General features: G+C 42.4%; 1 protein-coding gene across 2 annotated transcripts in view; it reads left to right on the forward strand.

Annotated features, from left to right (window-relative positions):
• The first annotated feature begins 880 nt into the window (after positions 1–880).
• Positions 881–18,590, forward strand: part of BCAT1 (branched chain amino acid transaminase 1) — a 138,474-nt gene continuing 120,764 nt past the window's right edge. Inside the window, exon 1 of one of the 2 annotated variants that reach the window (XM_019039127.4) lies at positions 881–1,481. In XM_019039127.4, the coding sequence (XP_018894672.1) occupies positions 1,476–1,481 (6 nt within the window). In that variant the 5' untranslated portion in view covers positions 881–1,475. The remainder of the gene's footprint in view (positions 1,482–18,590) is intronic. The other variant, XM_019039129.4, reaches the window with a different exon arrangement.

Here is an 18,590-nt window from a genome sequence, read left to right on the forward strand (position 1 = left end):
ATGGCTCCATTTTGAGACATTTCAGATTACAAACCACTGTTATATATCAGCCTAGCATGTAGAAATCACTCAGTACATTTATTGAACACATAATTTAACCATTCATTCACCTCACCAACAGTCATTAAGCACTGACACATTTGTTTTCAACACTCCCTCTCTTCCATGGCAGGCCACTTGGTATGGGAGATAAATATGACAAAGGATCTGCCCTTATGAATCTCATAATCCACTGAAGTGACAACTGTGCAAACAAATAATTAAAGTAAAATTAAGAAGCTGGGCACAGTCTCACATCTGTAATCCCAGCAATTTGGGAGGCGGAGGCGAGGGGATTGTTGAGGCCAGGAGTTCAAGACCAGCTTGGCCAATTTAATGAGACCCCATCTCCATTAAAAAATAATAAAATAAAATAATTGATTTTGAGAAAGGATATGGACAAAGTGCAGCACATAGACCAAGGGCCCAATTCTGTTTGAGGGCATTGGAGGCAACTTCCACAGCAAAGACTTGGGTTGAAATTTACAAAAATAGGAGTTTGCCAGCTTGACAGAGAGGCAGCGGAGGTCAACCAGCAGCACACTTAAGCAGTCATGGAGGCTGACCTAGGCGCTGGACATGGAAAAGTAGCAATCCTGGAGCTTTGTATAGATGTGGGGAGGGAACTTACAGGGGACCAACTAGGCTACTGGGCAATTTCACATTATAAAGAATTTTATATGCTCAAATTAAAGGATTAAAAATTTTCCCCCATGTACATAATAAATTGGCAAAAATGGTTATATTCGAGGGTGGACTAAGGAACTCTGGGAAAGAGATCGGCAAACCAGGCACATGTTCTTGACTACTGCAAAAGTACATTTAAAGTAGCCGCGGGGGATACATGTATACTTTTGGGCAGGATTGTGCCATGGTCCTCTCAGCATGCAGCAAAGTTACTTTGGGGACAGTAGGGAGGTGGGCAGGAGCCAGTGATGACGGAATGGCAATCACATTTGACCTCTGATCTGTTTCTTTCCTCCTCCTTGACGTCTCCATATAAATGTTACACGGGCATCCCCACACTCGGATACGCACCCACAGTGGCTGATTCGGGGGTAACCGTGTCATTTGCTTGCAACACTGGCACCTCTGCCCTGCACCCCGGGAGTGAGCAGTGAGTGAGGCTCGGGTCTGGGCGTTGGCTCCGAATCTTCGGGCTGGGAGAGACTCCACCATCTGGGGGCGGCCTGGGGGAGCAGCCTTAGTGTCTTCCTGCTGATGCAATCCGCTAGGTCTCGAGTCTCCGCCGCAAGAGGGCCGGTCTGCAATCCAGCCCGCCACGTGTACTCGCCGCCGCCTCGGGCACTGCCCCAGGTCTTGCTGCAGCCGGGACCGCGCTCTGCAGCCGCAGACCCGGTCCACACGGCCAGGGGCTGCGACCCTTGGGATCTGCCCTCCGCTCAGCTCGAGCTTCCCTCGTGGCCGACGGAACAATGAAGGTAACTACTTATGGTTTTGTCCGTGTTTTACAAAAATGTGTGCGTGAATCGAACCGGCGATTTGTCCAAGAAACACAGTTGGCAGGGAGGGGAGGAAGGCGAGACAACCATGGCTTATATCCCCCGCAAACGTCTGCAGTATCTTCTTTATCAATCGTAGTTTGCGGGGACCGTGCATTCTGTTCAGATTTCGGTTTAACCTCCACTCGCAGGACGTGCCTTCTCGGACTTTTTCACATTCGCTTTTGCGAACGGAGGTGAAAGTCTGCTACAGCTCTCTCCCCTGCTTGTGAAGTTTGGAAAGGAAGTGAGGGCTTCTCTCAGTTTCTCCTATGCACAGGAGGTGGGGAATTTTGGAGAGGAGGTCTGGGGATGTCCCGGGCTGTAAATGCGCTTTCCTGCAGCGTGTGTTCGTGATGCAGGAGGGAGCGGCTGGAAGAGTTGACCCGGGTGGAGAGGGGAGGGAGAATGATCTTTTCACTGTTAAAAGCAGAAGGCCCCTCTTATTTTGTTTCTTGTGGAAATTAAAGCTTCTAGGAGTTACAAATGATAGACGCCTAAGGGCATTCATTTGTTAAACCAGTGAGCACCCTAATGGCTCTGATCTTGCTAATCAAGGATAATTAGCCTAGCTGCCTATTATTTCTGACTATTTAGGTGTAGGGATGTACACCGTTGAGTGTTTTGTTTTCCTGGTTTCACACACTGGAAAACTGCAATCGCATATAAAACCCGAAGAGCAACTTTTTCCAAGGAAAGTGAAGAATGGGCAGATATTCTTGCCACCTAACATTTTGGAATTGAGATGACCATAATGCAATCTGAACTTCTGGTAGGAATAAAGCCTCGTTTCAGAGTTTCTAAGGAGGGAGATGAAGCGTGGTTCTCAACTGCTCTTATCTACAACCCATCCCAGGCCATAGTTTCACTTAGAAGAAATAATATGTAAATAGCGCCTTTGTTGCCAAACGAAAACTTTCACTACAATTAAACAGTAACCGAGTGGAAACTATGCGTTTTTGTATTCAACAGAGATCACACAACTTTTCTTCTATAGTTAGAGGTTCTATTTCTGGCTTCCTCATGCTTGTTTCATTTCAGATGAAAAACACACTTTTGTTGATTATAGCTTTAGTAAGTAAAAGGAGAAAACTAAGAATGAACAGTCTTGCTTTTCCAGCTTTTTCCTGTCCATGTGCAGTTGTGGTTAATTACGCATTTTGGTAGGTCCAAAAACCCCTGTCCCTTCTACAAGATACTTTTATAACATGGGGAACTAGGTAAGATATCTACAAGTAGTCTCTTTTCTGTTTCCTGATATTTCCTAAGATTAAGAAAGAAATGATTGTATTCTAGGTATGATCGAAGAAGTATGGAAGGTTCCATTAAGTTAGTTTTATCACAATATTTCAAACATCTTTCCACTTATCTCTTAAATATGTATTGCTATCACAAGCTTGATTTTTTAAAAAAATGTTATTTGCACATGGCATCTTGATTGCCTTTGTCCTCAGCAAATTCTCTGGGCTTAAGTCATGCATGAGCTTGTATTTTAAGACGGACACATGCAGAATGGGCAACTGGATAAGAAACATAGGCTATACACTGAGTAGCATGTGTACAAAAATGGTAAGTGAGTATTATGACTTAATAAATTTAGATGGAGATTTAAAAATGATACACATGTAAATGGGATTGGAGGCAAGTGAAGTCCGTGTGTGTGTGTGTGTGTGTGTGTGTGTTTGTGTGTGTGGAGGGAAGACTGGAGGCCTAGTGAGGAGAGAGGTTTTACATTCCAGACACAGGATGTGGCCCCTCAGGCTAGGCTCAGAGATGTAAAGCTAGTTAAACTGGCCTAACAAAAGTGTGGTGGTTAGAAAAAGGAAAAAAAGAGGTGGGGGTTGGGGAGGAAAAGAATTTAATGCTGGCCAATATTTTCATCTGATAAGTTTCAGTAATGAGTAATTTCACTGGATTTCAGAACTACAGAGAGAAAAGGGGAAAAATATTTTTCCTTTTGTACGCAAGAATTTCTCTTGCTTTTCAGCCCATTAGAACCAGATCTAATTATTTGAAATGAGTTTAAAACCTTATTATGAAAGGAAGTTGAAAACATTTGATCACAATTGAGTTTTGTCCTGTGGACTAAAACCAAGACGTGCTTTCTGTCAGTAGCTGTGCAACTCCCTGAAAAAAGAAAAATAGCGCAGAGCGATCTGAGCTTTGTGAAGGCTACACAATTTATCAGGCCCAGAGAGATAGGAGTGTGAGACTTCAGTCACGCCCCCCGTACCCATGCGCAGGAGTAATTATTTAAAGACATTTTGTTCCTGACTAACTGCCTCACTCATTATGTTCCTGGAATTTGTGATACAAAAAAAAACAATGTTTAGCCTATCAATAGTTTATATAGTTTATGTTATTTTAATATAAATTCTTCTCAACTTAGAAACTGCCTCTTTTTTCTTTTAAAAATCCACTTGTAACTGCTGTATATATTCAGGGCAACTTGATTTGGTGTTTCGTTGGTTGCAGTCCTCAAATTTGACCTCAATATACTCTCTACTTATATAAATTTTGTCTCAGTTTTGTCCGTAGTCTGACATTCCAATTGTTTTCATAATTATATATTTTGTTCCTTATTTCTCATGTCTAGAAATAAAGCTAGGGAAGTAAACAGCTGGAAAGCTGATAGTGGTGTTATTAACCTAACTGAGAGGGCTGGGCTTATGAGTAAATTATTTCTGTCCATAAATGAAAGATTGTTTCTAAATGGCGGCTATCTTGAGCCTTTGGATGAGTTACATCTTTTGGGGTTTCAGGTTGCCCGCTTCTTTAAATGGCCTCTTCTCAACTGGTATAGGAAGTTGGAAAATAAAGAACTTTCTTTATTTCCCTTTAGTGTTGGTAATCACAGTTTCTTTAAATAACAGATGCCCACCCCAGGGAAACCCAGTGGCATGATCAGCCTTATGCTCAGGAAGGTTTGGTTGCTATATTGGAGAGTGAGAATCTGGGACCTTCCATGATAGACATAATTGTGCCAGCTATCCTCTACTTTCTATATGATGCTATCATTCTTGTTTCTTTTCTTTTTTTTGACAGAATCTGACTGTGTTGCTCAGGCTGGAGTGCCGCAGAGTGATCTCTACTCACTGCAACCTCTGCCTCCTAGGTTCAAGCAATTCTTGTGCCTCAGCCTCCTGAGAAGCTGGGATTACCACCACGCCCAGCTAATTTTCGTATTTTTTTGTAAAGACCGAGTTTTGCCATGTTGGCCAGGCTGGTCTGGAACTCCTGGCCTCAAGTGATCCGCCCATCTTGGCCTCCCAAAGTGCTGGGATTACAGGCATGTGCTATCATTCTTTTTGAGCACAGGAGGAAACTATGGCTAATCTGCTCATTTTACTGTCAAAAATATAGGCAGCTTTTGTATTGTAACATTATCCCCTTAACAGCTGTCCAGCTGGTCTATACATTTCACCTAACATATGGTAAATGTTCCTACTGTTGGCCTTTCCTGAGCCTCTGTCCATTCAACTAAGGCCACTGCAATGGGATTGTATGCAGTTCAGCCAAGAAATAAATGTGAGGTGCAACTCACATTTTTTAAATGTTTCAAAATTAAGCATTTAGGTGCTTTTATTCATAAACACGACTTTGCAAATCTTGGTAAACAGTTTCATCATAAGACCTTGTCAGTGACTCACAATGTCAATGGTGAACGCAAAGGAGAATCTGTCTTTTCTGGAACACCAGGTTCAGGTATCAGTTTCAACTATGCTTAGAATTTGTGCTCTGAAGTCCACAAGGCTAAATTATCTTTCCCCTAAAATTTGAGTACTCATATCTTTAAAATAGCTTGGAAATTAGATTACCTTATGAATACAGCATAGCATGTCACATAAACGTTTTTCTGCTGTCATACCTTTTTGGTGGGAAAGACTATTTTGCAAAACATTTTTCTTGTGTTCAGTAATTAATGGGAAAAACAAACTCTAAAAGAAAGAGACAGTTATGTCCCGAAAATACAGGAAAATGGAAGAATGGAAACAGGGAAGACCAATAAAGAAAAAAATAGAGGAAATTACATTACAAGTAATAAACTGAAGGCATACTGAAAAACATATGGCTCTTTCTTATTGAAAGTTGTGAAATACTTGCAAAACTCAGCTAGTTCCATTAAGAATAGTCTTTAATCTAAAAAGAACAAATTCATTTGTCAGTTCTTTATTTCGGTGTGTAGATTTGAATGTTTCATCAATTGCATTTACGGTTTATCCCTCAGTGTGAGAACTGTTTTTGCTGTTTTGACTATAAATGGATATCTGCTTTAGGAAGACTTAGGAAGCCTGGGACATAGGATTACAGATCAAATTCTATTTGACTCCATAGAAGTTGAGACGGAAGGAGCACCTGTTGGGATATTCTAGACCAAACATTCCACAGCTGTCTCTTAACGTGACTGACAAAGAGACACAGTTGAGACGAAGTTTGGGTATATCCTGGGATGAGGCCAAGGGTAGATTTGCACAGGATGGTCACAGGGCAGTTGTTAGCATTCCACCACTACATAAAAGGGTGATTTTGCCAAGTGCATTTCATTTCATTTCAGTTGATTTAGATACCAAGTTATATTGTTTTGACTTTAGGACTAGATGTGAGTTCAGGAATTTGAAATCATAATAAATGTTTCCTTGAACTTTGAAGATAAAAGGTAGAGTTAAAAGACAGCTGCAAAGTCTACATGGGGAAGCATAATACGTGACTTAGGGTTCCATGGTTTTCAGTGCCGGTGAGTGCTCTGTACACTTGTAAGAATAGTGCTGGTGTTTATAGAAGAAACACATGCAGGTTTGAGGCAGGACTTCCTTGCTTAATTGGTGCTTCTTTTGCTTTCCATTTTCTAAATGCCATGCAAACTACTTTTTTTTTTTTCTTTTGTTGAGACGGAGTCTTGCTCTGTCACCCAGGCTGGAGTACAGTGGTGTGATCTCGGCTCACTGCAAGCTCCGCCTCCTGGGTTCACGCCATTCTCCTGCCTCAGCTTCCTGAGTAGCTGGGACTACAGGCGCCCACCACCACGCCCAGCTAATTTTTTGTATTTTTAGTAGAGACGGGGTTTCACCATGTTAGCCAGGAAGGTCTCGATCTCCTGACCTAGTGATCTGCCCACCTCGGCCTCCCAAAGTGCTGGGATTACAGGCATGAGCCACCGCGCCCGGCCTCAAACTACTTTAACTGAAAACATTCTTCTAAGGAAAGCATCAGAAAACTTACTAGAATTGCTTAATAATAAATAAATAATACAAATAAAAGAGCAAAATGAGAAAGTAGACAGACTCCTAGTCTATTGTGCTATTGATCTCTCCAGGTTCTAGGCTTTCTTGGGTCTGACACCACTTTGTAAATTTTTTTTTTTTTTCCAGATAGGGTCTCATTCTGTCACCTAGGCTGGAGTGCAGTGGTACAATCATGGCTCACTTCAGCTTCAACCTCCTGGGCTCAAGTGATCTTCCTGCCTCAGCTCCCTGAGTAGCTGGGACCACAGGCATGTGCCACCACGCCCGGTGAATTTTTGTATTTTTTGTAGAGATGGGGTTTCTCCATGTTGCACTGGCTGGTCTTGAACTCCTGGGCTCCAGTGATCCACCCACCTTGGCCTCCAAAGTGCTGGGATTACAGGCATCCGTCACTGCACTGGGCCAGTTTGTAAATCTTATGAAAAGTATGGCCAATCTTTTGCAAAATGTGCAAACACATATTGCTTATTAAATTATTGCTTATTAAAGCCAGGACGATAGAGTGCATATAGCATGGAAGACAGGTAGAAAAGACTGAAATGGTTTAGTTATTCAGAGCAGTGGAGAGCTATTGGCTCTTGCCTTTGCAATCAGCTGAGATATGAAACTATATAAGCAGAAGCTTCACGCTGCCATTTGAATATTGAAAATCTCCACTTGCCTTTTAGTTCAAGAGATAAACAACAAACGGTTTGTTTGTTCACAGCACATAAGTTATCACTTTCTTCTCTGTTTCATCTCATCAAGATCTAAGGTGTATAGTTACAGAATAGAACTAGGTTCATACCATCTGCACCCTAATTCCTTTGATCTTCAACTAGTTTGGAAGTGTGTGTGGGTGTTTTCTTAGCCAAGGTTAATATGCAATTTCTTACTGGAGTGTAGGAGTTTGGGGTGCCTAGCCTTCCTACTTCCCACTTAGATAATTTCCCCTACCTGTTGTACCTGTCAAAGGAGAAGGCCAGTATGGCCATGTTCTTTGCAGGTGACCCCACCTTAGCCACAGCTGATTGTAGCAAGGGTGTATATTTGGCCCAAGTCCAGCCATCTTTTTTTTTTTTTTTTGAGGCGGAGTCTTATTATGTCACCCACGCTGGAGTGAAGTGGTGTGATTTTGGCTCACTGCAACCTCTGCCTCCCGGGTTCAAGCAATTCTCCTGCCTCAGCCTCCTGAGTAGCTGGGATTACAGACACCCACGACCACGCTTGGCTTTGTATTTTTGTATTTTTAGTAGAGACGGGGTTTCACCATGTTGGCCAGGCTGGTCTAGAACTCTTGACCTCAAGTGATCCGCCCACCTTGGCCTCCCAAACTACTGGGATTACATGCCCAGCCAGCCATCTTTTACTTCTTTCTTATTCTCTTATTCCGCATATTCAAGCAGGTACCATGTCCTGTGGACTCTGTCTTCTCTGAATCTATAGGTTCTCTCTTTCCCATTGCCCTGCATACTGGTTTATGCTCTCATTACTTCTCGCTTGAATTATTCCAAAAATCTCCCAACTGGTCTGAAGCTTAATTTTCATTATGTGCTGTTCGATGTCATTCCACCACGCAAAATCTATGGCTTCCCCATTGTCTCCTGAGTTTAGTTTAGTGCATGATACCGTTTAAAATCTACCTACACTTCTTCTATGTGCATGCATTTCTCTGGTCATAAGAGAGGATTTGATCTATCTCAAAATGTGTTCTTATATTTGCATTTACTGGTTTTTAACTCCCTCCATCCTATCTATAATTTGCACCATGTTGCTCACCATGCAGCCCACTCCCCAGACACCTTGTGAGACCAGTGATCATGTTTTTGCAGTGGAATGAACATGGGCGAAAGGTGGGAAGGTATGCATAGATTTACATTTTGAAGTCAGGAAATAAGATACTGATCAATGCTTTAATTCGACTGTGCTTATTACCTTTTCCTCTGTTGTAGCATGAACCTTGCCCCAATAAGATATTGATCATATGCTGCACCTCCTCTGCACTTACCTTTCTTCTACCATGGCATGAAGCTTGCACCATTGTTGGTGCTTTACAGATATTGGTTGAGTTAAATCGAGAGCCTATTTCTGGACTTTCAAGATTCAGATTAATTGATTCTGTTTTATACTTCTCTGTTTTTGAACGGCACATACATCTTTCCACACTTGGATTTCTTTGAAGTTAAAGCTTTAATTGACTTCCAAAAGACAGAAGATTATAAAAACACAGAGAACAGTAAAGTATTTACACGGTCTTAATGCCTATTGCCAAACACATATAGCTGCTATTAATGCCTATTGCCAAACTCATATAGCTGCAAACTCATGTAGCTTAATGCCCATTGCCAAACTCATATAGCTGCTATATATGTCTACTGGAAAACTCACATAGCTGGTTGATTTTAAATTGATTGTAGGAAAATTCATACAAAAAGATGCTACATAGGAATATAAACTGAACACCACAAAAATCGTAATGAACAAACTCAGTAATGCCAGCCTGTTCAATCACTAGTTTTCAGATTAAGGCAGTATGTAAAGGGAAACATCCTTGGAATGGTCTTAGAATATAGAACAAAGTCATGTGTTTGGGAATCTTAACCAATTCCAATACTGTTCAACATGTTTTTCTTTGTTGCAAACAATGCAGTTTTTAAGCAAACTAATGAATGCATACCCTGACAAACAAATCCAACAAAAGAGGCACTTAGAGCAGTGTTCATTGAATCCTAGAATTTTGAAAGAAAAAATCTATTAGGTCATTTTGGGCTTTTACTTCTGCTGAAGAAGGATTGTTCTTTTGAGTTTATTTTTCTAGCTTTCAGTTCTATTCCATTTGAATGCCTCGAGAAATAGGCCTTCTCAAATTCCCTGTGGAGAGTTCTGGCACCTACTATATTCACTTTCGAAAGTCTCCTGATAACTGATTTCCTTTTTCTTTTGGTTATACACATCAACTATTCATGGTTGGCTCTGCTGATAGTTTTCCACGATTCTTTATGCTTACTTAAAAGAAATCATATAACACTAATCATATAACATATAACCATTACTTGGTTAAAAAGCATGATATTAACTAAACTGGCTTTTAAAAATTCAATAACATTAGAGCAAATATTTTATTAATATTGTCAGTAGTTCCATGAATATATAGATGTAGGATGTCAATAAAGTTTATGCCCCTTAATAACTGAGTGTGTTAATGTTGTATTTGCTGGTTAACTGGCACCTTCCCTCCTCTTGATCAATGTTCTTAGAACAGTATGTACAGGAGTACTTTAGTCTACCACTTGATATTCAAGGACAACACTTCGAAGCTTGAGATGAGGGATTGTTTTAACCATATTAACGTAACTGCATAGTTTGCAATAGATTTAATGATTCAACATCATTGTTAATATTTAGTTTAATTAAAAGTGCCTTATATTAACTTGTACACATGTGAAATGACTTATCAACAAGATTATTTATTGCAGCATTGTTTGTGATTACAAAGATTGGAAGTCATTTGCATAGTCATTAGGCGTAAAAAATAATGACATTAAAAGAAAACAATTGAGGAAAGAACCAGTAAGCTCTCAGGTAGAGATAAAAAGAAAGTTACCGTGAGCCTTTTCACTGTATATATTTATATATTTGATTTTTGACATGTGAGTTTATTATAATCAAGATTGAATGAAAAAAATTGAAGCCTTTTAATGAAATTAGCTTGACACCAGAGTCATTATCAAGAAAATCTGAAATACTGGTACCTATGCACATTTTATTTTATTATTTTTAGTTTTATTATTTTTTGAGACAGAGTCTTGCTCTGTCGCCCAGACTGGAGTGAAGTGGTGTGATCTCAGCTCACTGCAATCTCCAGCCTCCCAGGTTCAAGCGATTCTCCTCAGCCTCCCGAGTAGCTGAGATTACAGATGCCTGCCACCATGCTTGGCTAGTTTTTGTATTTTTAGTAGTGACAGAGTTTTGCCATGCTGGCCAGGCTGATCTCAAACTCCTGACCTCAGGTGGTCTACCTGCCTCAGCCTCCCAAAGTGTTGGGATTACAGGCGTGAGCCACTGCACCCGGCCATTTAAGCAAATTTTAGTTAAGACCAGTAACATATTTTTGACAGTATTTCCGAAGTGTTGTATTTAATTTAACTAATTGAAAATTATCTATTAAGAAAGCAAGTTAAATGTAATGTGTATACTTCATAGTATACACATTATAATGATTCATAGTAACCATTATATGAAGAGTGTCTAAACTTTTCTTCAAATCTACCGTTTATATAGTACAATAATGACCAGCAAACAATGGCTAAGTTTTACTTAATTAGACATTTGTGTAGCTCCTACCAAGGCTACCAGACTTTGTACCCAGTAACAGGAAAACAGAAATAATTCAAGCATTATTCTCACTCTTGAGAAACAATTCTATTTAGGGAGATATATATAAAAAGCAAAGGTGGCTGGGTGCAGTGGCTCATGCCTGTAATCCCAGCAATTTGGGAGGCCAAGGCAGGCAGATCACTTGAGGCCAGGAGTTCGAGACTAGCCTGACCAACATGGTGAAACCCCGTTTCTACTAAACATACAAAAATTAGCCGGGTGTGGTGGCATGCACCTGCAATCCCAGCTACTGGGCAGGCTGAGGCAGATAATTGCTTGAACCTGGGAGGTGGAGGCTGCAGTGAGCTGAGATTGCACCACTGTACTCCAGCCTGGGTGACAGAGCGAGACTCCATCTCAATGAATGAATGAATAAATAAATAAATAAATAAATAAATAAATAAATAGCAAAGGCAATAATGTGCATATAGTAGGTGCTACAGTAGAAGTCTGCACAAGGTTCTGTGTATGTGGAAAAAACAAGTCAGAAAAATTAGGAAAGGCTTTATTGGGAGGTGACATTTAAGCAGAATCACGAAAGAAGACCTGATGAACACGGGGGTAAGAACACTTGTACACAACCCCATACTCCTGGGCTCAGACTCACTTGCTCATTCCCTAATCATAGAAGACCTTGAGGAAAAGCATGCTGGGCTTCCCTTCCAGCCCACTGGTAAATACAGAGAGGCCTAAGCACCCAACATCCCCCAGGGAATACACCACTGGGACTTAAAGCATTGGCAACCCAGCACCCAGTTAAATTCCCCTTGTCACTGTTTCCACATTGTCCCCATCACCTTCACTCTCTTGATGCTCTGCATTTTCTCTCTTAACTCGACCCACAGTAGACCCTCCCACTCAAATCTGCCCACAATACCCTTTGCAACCAATATTACCACACTCCACTTTATCTTCCCTAAGGGTTTCCTGCTCCTCCTGGTCTTAGGTGAGGTCATTTCTCTGCCAACCTTTAAAGTGGAGGCTGCTCATTTTCTCTGTCCCTCATCCAGGGCTGGAGTGGGGCTGATGCCCTTCACCCTGCCCAGTACTGTTTCCACATGAGACTCCTTTCATAGCATCTGCTCTCTGCTACTCAGACCAGCAGTCTGTGCTCTCTCTTCCTCTAACCATCATTGGAAGACACCCCAGTCCCTCTGGCCCCATTATCCACTGTAGATTTTAGCACTTACCTCCTCTCTTCCCTCCCATGTGCTGTTTTCCCATTTATTTTAAGGTGCATGTGGATGGCCTATTCCCCTTCCTGGCATCTTAATCCCTTTAATTTCTCATTTCCATTAATTTGCTACATTCCTCATATGCCAGCTATCCCTATGGCCATATCCCAGACCTTTGAATCACACACCAAATTCCATCAAGTCCTATGAGTCATTTTTGGTCCAAGACCTATCTTACATCTATGCAGTCCTATCTATTTTAACAACCATGTGCCCAGTTTAGGCCACTGTCTTCTCTTCACTGAATATATGTGTTTCTATTTTTTCTCATCCCCATTTGTTTCTCAGACACAATTTGTTCTCCAGAGCAGAGTGATCACATCAGTCACCTGCTTTAAAAACTCCTCAACCCGGTGGGGCATGGTGACTCACAGCCCCAGCACTGTAATCCCAGCACTTTGGGAGGCTGAGGTGGGAGGATCACTTGCGCCCAGGAGGAGCTGCAGTGATCTGTGATCACGTCACTGCACTCCAGCCTGGGCTACAGAGTGACACCCTATCTCAAAAACAAGCAAACAAACAAACAAACAAAAAACCAAAAAAAATTTTTTTATTAAGCAAAAAACCTCTTCAACCTCTTCCTGTTATGTTTTGAATAAAACCTAAAGTCCCCACCATGCTTCAGAAGTTCCCAAGGGATCTGGTCCTTCTCATCTTTACAGCCTCAACTTGTTTTGCCATTTCCACCTCCCTCATCCCCCAAACTCTTTTTCTTCAGGGCCTTTGCACTTGCCGATGCCTCTGCCTGGAAGGTCTTCTTCTGATTCCCCATCCAGGGGTGCCTTATCACCCTGCCCTGCCAACCTCAGATTGGATGCTACTTCCTCAAAGAGACCCTTGGGACTCCCATGTTTCCCAGGCTTTCAGTGCCCTCATCTCAACTTGCAATGATTGTATTGGGGTGATTATTTGTATGACTTTGGGATTGATATCTGACTCTTCCACTAGACCATACATTTCTTGAGAGCAGAGAGCATATCCAGTTTTTTACCACTGTGCAACCATATGTCGTCCAATGCTTGGCCCATAATAGGGGGTTGGTGAATGTGGTAGGCTGAGTCATAGCCCCCAAGGATGCCCATAGCCTAATCCCCAGAAGCTTTCATGGTAAAAGGGATTTTGCAGATTGTGATTAAGTTATGGATCTTGAGATGGAGAGATTATCCTTGATTATCTAAATGGGTTCAATATAATCAGTAGCGTCTTTATAAGAGGGAGGCAGAGGGTCAAAAGCAGAATCAGAGAAGGAGATGCCACAGTGGAAGCAAAGGGGTGTGTGTGTGTATGTATGTGTGTGTGTGTGTGTGTGTGTGTGTGTGTGAGAGAGAGAGAGAGAGAGAGAGAGAGAGAGAGATTGAGATTTAAAGAGCTCCATTACTTGATCTGAGGATAAGGATGAGCCAAAGAATGCAGGTGGCCACTTTGGGAGGCCGAGGCGGGCGGATCACGAGGTCAGGAGATCGAGACCATCCTGGCTAACACAGTGAAACCCCGTCTCTACTAAAAAATACAAAAAATTAGCCGGGCGTGGTGGCGGGCACCTGTAGTCCCAGCTACGCGGGAGGCTGAGGCAGGAGAATGGCGTGAACCCGGGAGGTGGAGCTTGCAGTGAGCCGAGATCGCGCCACTGCACTCCAGCCTGGGCGACAGAGTGAGACTCCGTCTCAAAAAAAAAAAAAAAAAAAAAAAAAAGAATGCAGGTGGCTTGTAGAAGCTGGAGAAGCCAAGAAAACATTCTCACTCTAGAGCCTCCAGGAGGAATGCAGCTCTGCTGACACCTTGATTTGGAACTTCCAGAACCATAAGATAATAATTTTGTGTAGTTTCGAGGCTAGGCTTGGTGGCTCATGCCTGTAATTCCAGCACTTTGGGAGGCCAAGGTGGGTGGATCACTTGAGGTCAGGAGTTTGAGACTAGCCTGGCCAACATGGTGAAACCCTGTATGTACTAAATATACAAAAATTAGCCAGGTGTGGTGGTGCATGCCTATAGACCCAGCTACTTGGGAAGCTGGGGCAGGAGAATCACTTGAACCCGGGAGGTAGAGATTGCAGTAAGCTAAGATTGTGCCACTGCACTCCAGCCTGGGCTACAGAGTGAGACTTCGTCAAAAAAAAAAAAAAAAAAAGAATAATTTTGTATAATTTCAGGCCACAAAGTCTGCAGTCATGTGTTACAACAGCAGTAGTACACGAATACAGATTTTGGTACCTGGGAATGGTGTGCTACTGTAACAGATACCTAAACAATGTGGAAGTGGCTTTTGAATTGGGTGTTGGGCAGCATATGGAAGAATTTTGAGAAGCATGATAGGAAAAGCCTAGCTTGCCTTAGAAAGACTGTTAGTAGAAGTAGGGATGTTAAAGGTGCTGCTGGTGAGGACTTGGAAGTGAAGAGCATGGTAAAGAAAATGTGTTTCATTTTAGAGAATATCAAAGTCATTGTAGAAGGTTGGCAGAAGTGTAGGTTTTCATAATGTGTTGTTGGTGAGGGCTGAGAAAGAAATGAGGACCATGTTTAGGGAAACTGGAGGAAAAAGATCCTTGTCATACAGTGGAATGAAACTGTGGAATTGTGTCTTACAGTTATATGGGAAGCAGAATTTGTTTGAACTTGGATATTTGGCTTAGCTTTCCAAGTAAAGTATTGAAGGTGTAGCCTGGTTTTCTCTTGCTGTTTTATAGTAAAATGCCAGAGAAAAAGGGATAAATTGAGGTAGGAACTGTTAAGAAAAAGGAACAAAGACATGATGACTTGGGAAATTCTCAGGATACCTGGTTTGTAAAAGATGCTAAAATTAGAAGATTCATTGTCAGGAAAGTGTGCTCTGGAGAGGAAGCCAAGGGTGAGTTCCTTGTGGCGTAGGTTAGGGGCTGTGGCAGGGATGCAGGGAAGAGACGATGGTGACTTGGACTAGGGGTCTGACGGGGTATGGGAAAATAGAGAGGAATGAGTTGATTCTGTTAGGACTTTGTATTGAGTTCCTTGATTCCATGAGTGGAAACACATGTAGAGCTCTCTTTCCTGGCCACCTAAGCTCTCTGACCATATCCCTGACTCTCTCCAGAATGCCCTGCCTTCATGTCCACGTGAGGACAAATCATCTTTTTCTGCATTTTGCGTGCTGGATTCCTCTCTGGACTAAAGATCCAATGAGAGGTGGTTTCTAGCTTTCTGCTCTTTCCCACAACACTCCGTCAGTGAGTCTTCTGGATGTCCTATAGGCAAGTCACTGGATCCACTTGGTCCATGGAAGAATCACTACCACATCCATTTCACCTTGGGCACAGACTAGAAGGTGAGGCAGTCATGTCCTGCAGTCACTGGGTAGCTTACAAGTGCTAATACAGCAATAGCTTAATTAGAGAGAGAGAGAAGAAGAAGAATGTTATGGAGCCTGTTTCTATAGAGGAAACCACAATATCTTGATCAAGAGACCCTAAAACTGGAAGAACCAGAGCAGCTGGTATCAAAATGTGGAAAAAACTGAGATGTGGCAAGTGGTACAACTGATAGCCAAGGAGGAAAAATTTGTATCCCCCTGTAATCCCAGCACTTTGGGAGGCTGAAACAGGTGGATCACCTGAGGTCAGGAGTTCGAGACCAGCCTGGCCAATATGGTGAAACCCTGTCTCTACTAAAAATACAAAAATTAGCTGGGTGTGGTGGTGTGCACCTATAGTCCCAGCTACTTGGGAGGCTGAGGCAGGAAAATTGCTTCAACCTGGGAGGCAGAGGTTACAGTGAGCCAAGATCGCACCACTGCACTCCAGCCTGGGTGACAAGAGTTAAACTCTGTCTCAAAAAAAATAAAAAGAAAAATTTGTACCCTCTTCTTTTCTCTTGCCTTAGGATAACTGAGATTCTTATAATGCATTTATTGAACAAATATTTGAGGAGTACTCATTATGTAAGCATCAGACGCTGCTCAAGGTCTTGAGGCTGTGAGGGTGTATTAGTCCATTTTCACACTGCTATAAAGAACTACTTTTCTTTATAAGTAGTTATAAATCACTGAGACTGGGTGATTTATAAAGAAAAGAGGTTTAACTGAATTACAGTTCTTCATGGCCAGAAAGGCCTCAGGAAACTTACAATCATGGCAGAAGGTGAAGAGGAAGCAAGGTACATCTTACATGGTGGCAGGAGACAGAGTGAGAAGGGAGAAGTGCCACACTTTTAAACCATCAGATCTTATGATGATATAGGAGTTAAGAAGAAATCACTTAGGTAGATAGTGAGGGTAAGGGAGTCCTTGGTAAGGCTTTTCTTTTAAATGAAAAGCAGCCCCACACATAGACAAGCAAGCTGGGAGCTTGCATGGGTGAATGCCGGCAGAAACTAGGAACCAGACACGTTAAGATGGCGGCTCCATTTTCCCTTCTCTGCCAGCCAAGTGTACAGTAAGGAGCAGACAAGCTGGTGCCGGCCAAGAGGAGAATTAATGTGCATAATAAGATTAGGGTGGGGTGACCAGCCTTCCCAGTGCGCTATGTGAACATCATACCTGATTGAACCAATCTGTGAGCCCTATGTAAATCAGACACCACCTCCTCAAGCCTGACTATAAAATCTGGTGAATTCGCCACCTGCCGGTGTTTCCTCTCAGAAGTTCCCTCTCTCTCATTAGAGAGAGGGCTGTTTTCCTTTCTCCTTCTTCTGCCTATTAACCTGTGCTCCTAAACTCCCTGTGTGTGTCTGTTCTGAATTTTCCCGGCATGAGAGGATGAACCTGGGGTATATACCCCAGAAAACATAGCCACTTAAGTGAGAACTCACTCACTATTCACCCCCAAGATCCAATCACCTTCGACCAGGTTCCTCCCCTGGCGTGAGGGGATTAAAATTCCACATGAGGTTTGAGTAGGGACACAGAGCCAAACCAAACCATATCAGAGGGTGAAGAGCAGGTAAAGTTGCAGCTCTCCTGCAACTTGCAGGGAAAGGCCATATAACACATGGTTATGAGCACAAACTGGGACTGGACTGCAGGTGTGTGAGCCCCAGCTTTGCTATTGAGTGACCCCCAGCAAGTTATTAAACTGTGCCTCAGTTTTTTTGTTTATGAAATGGTGGTATTAGTACAACCCACCTCTCATGGATGATGTGAGGATTAAATAAAATAACAAATGTTGCCAGGCACAGTGGTGCACACCTGTAATCTCGGCACATTGGGAGGCTGAGGCCCGAGGGTTACTTGAGGTTAGAAGCCTGAGACCTGCCTGGCCAACATAGCGAAACCTCATCTCTGCTAAAAATACAAAAAAAAAAAAAAAAAAAGGCCAGGCGTGGTGGCTCATGCTTGTAATCCCAGCACTTTGGGAGGCTGAGGCGGGTGGATCACAAGGTCAGGAGTTTGAGACCAGCCTGGCCAATATGGTGAATCCCCGTCTCTACTAAAAATACAAAAATTAGCCAAGTGTGGTGGTGGGCACCTGTAGTCCCAGCTACTCGGGAGGCTGAGGCAGGAGAATCACTTGAACCTGGGAGGCAGAAGTTGCAGTGAGCCGAGGTTGCGCCACTGCACTCCAGCCTGGGCGACGGAGCGAGACTCCATCTCAAAACAAAACAAAAAAAAACCAAAACAATTAACCAGGCATGGTGGCACACACCTGTAATCCCAGCTACTCAGGAGGCTGATGCACGAGAATCACTTGAACCCAGGAGGTGGAGGTTGCAGTGAGCTGAGATTGTGCCTCTGCACTCCAGCCTGTGCAATAGAAGGAGACAGTCTGCAACAAAGATCCAAAAACAAATATAAAGCACTTATAACAGGGTCTGGTCTGAAATAAGTACTATGTAAGTACTGTAAGTATTAACTAATATTATTACAATTTATCCTCATATAGTAACATATCAAATATTTTCAGTCAGTGATGCAATATGAATAAAATGAAATGATGCAGTAGTGACAGAACTGAGAGAAAGCTGGTACGAATTTATACTGACTGGTCAGGGAAAGCTTCACAGAAAAGGTGAACTTTCAGCTGACACCTGAGTACCATGATCTGGAGGTAAGAGTGTCCCATGCATATGGAACAGCAAATGAAACTTCCCAGAGCATAATCTGAGAGGGGAGATTTCAGGAGTGGAGCCACATCATTGAAGTTCCTTAGTCCTGGTAAGTGTGGATTTTATTCTAAGTGTGGTGAAATGCCCCTGAGAGGTTTTGAGTAGTAGATGGAATTCCATTTTTAAAAGTCACTGGTGAGTCA

Source organism: Gorilla gorilla, chromosome 10 (genome assembly GCF_029281585.2).
Source record: "Gorilla gorilla gorilla isolate KB3781 chromosome 10, NHGRI_mGorGor1-v2.1_pri, whole genome shotgun sequence".
Classification (NCBI taxonomy): domain Eukaryota; kingdom Metazoa; phylum Chordata; class Mammalia; order Primates; family Hominidae; genus Gorilla; species Gorilla gorilla.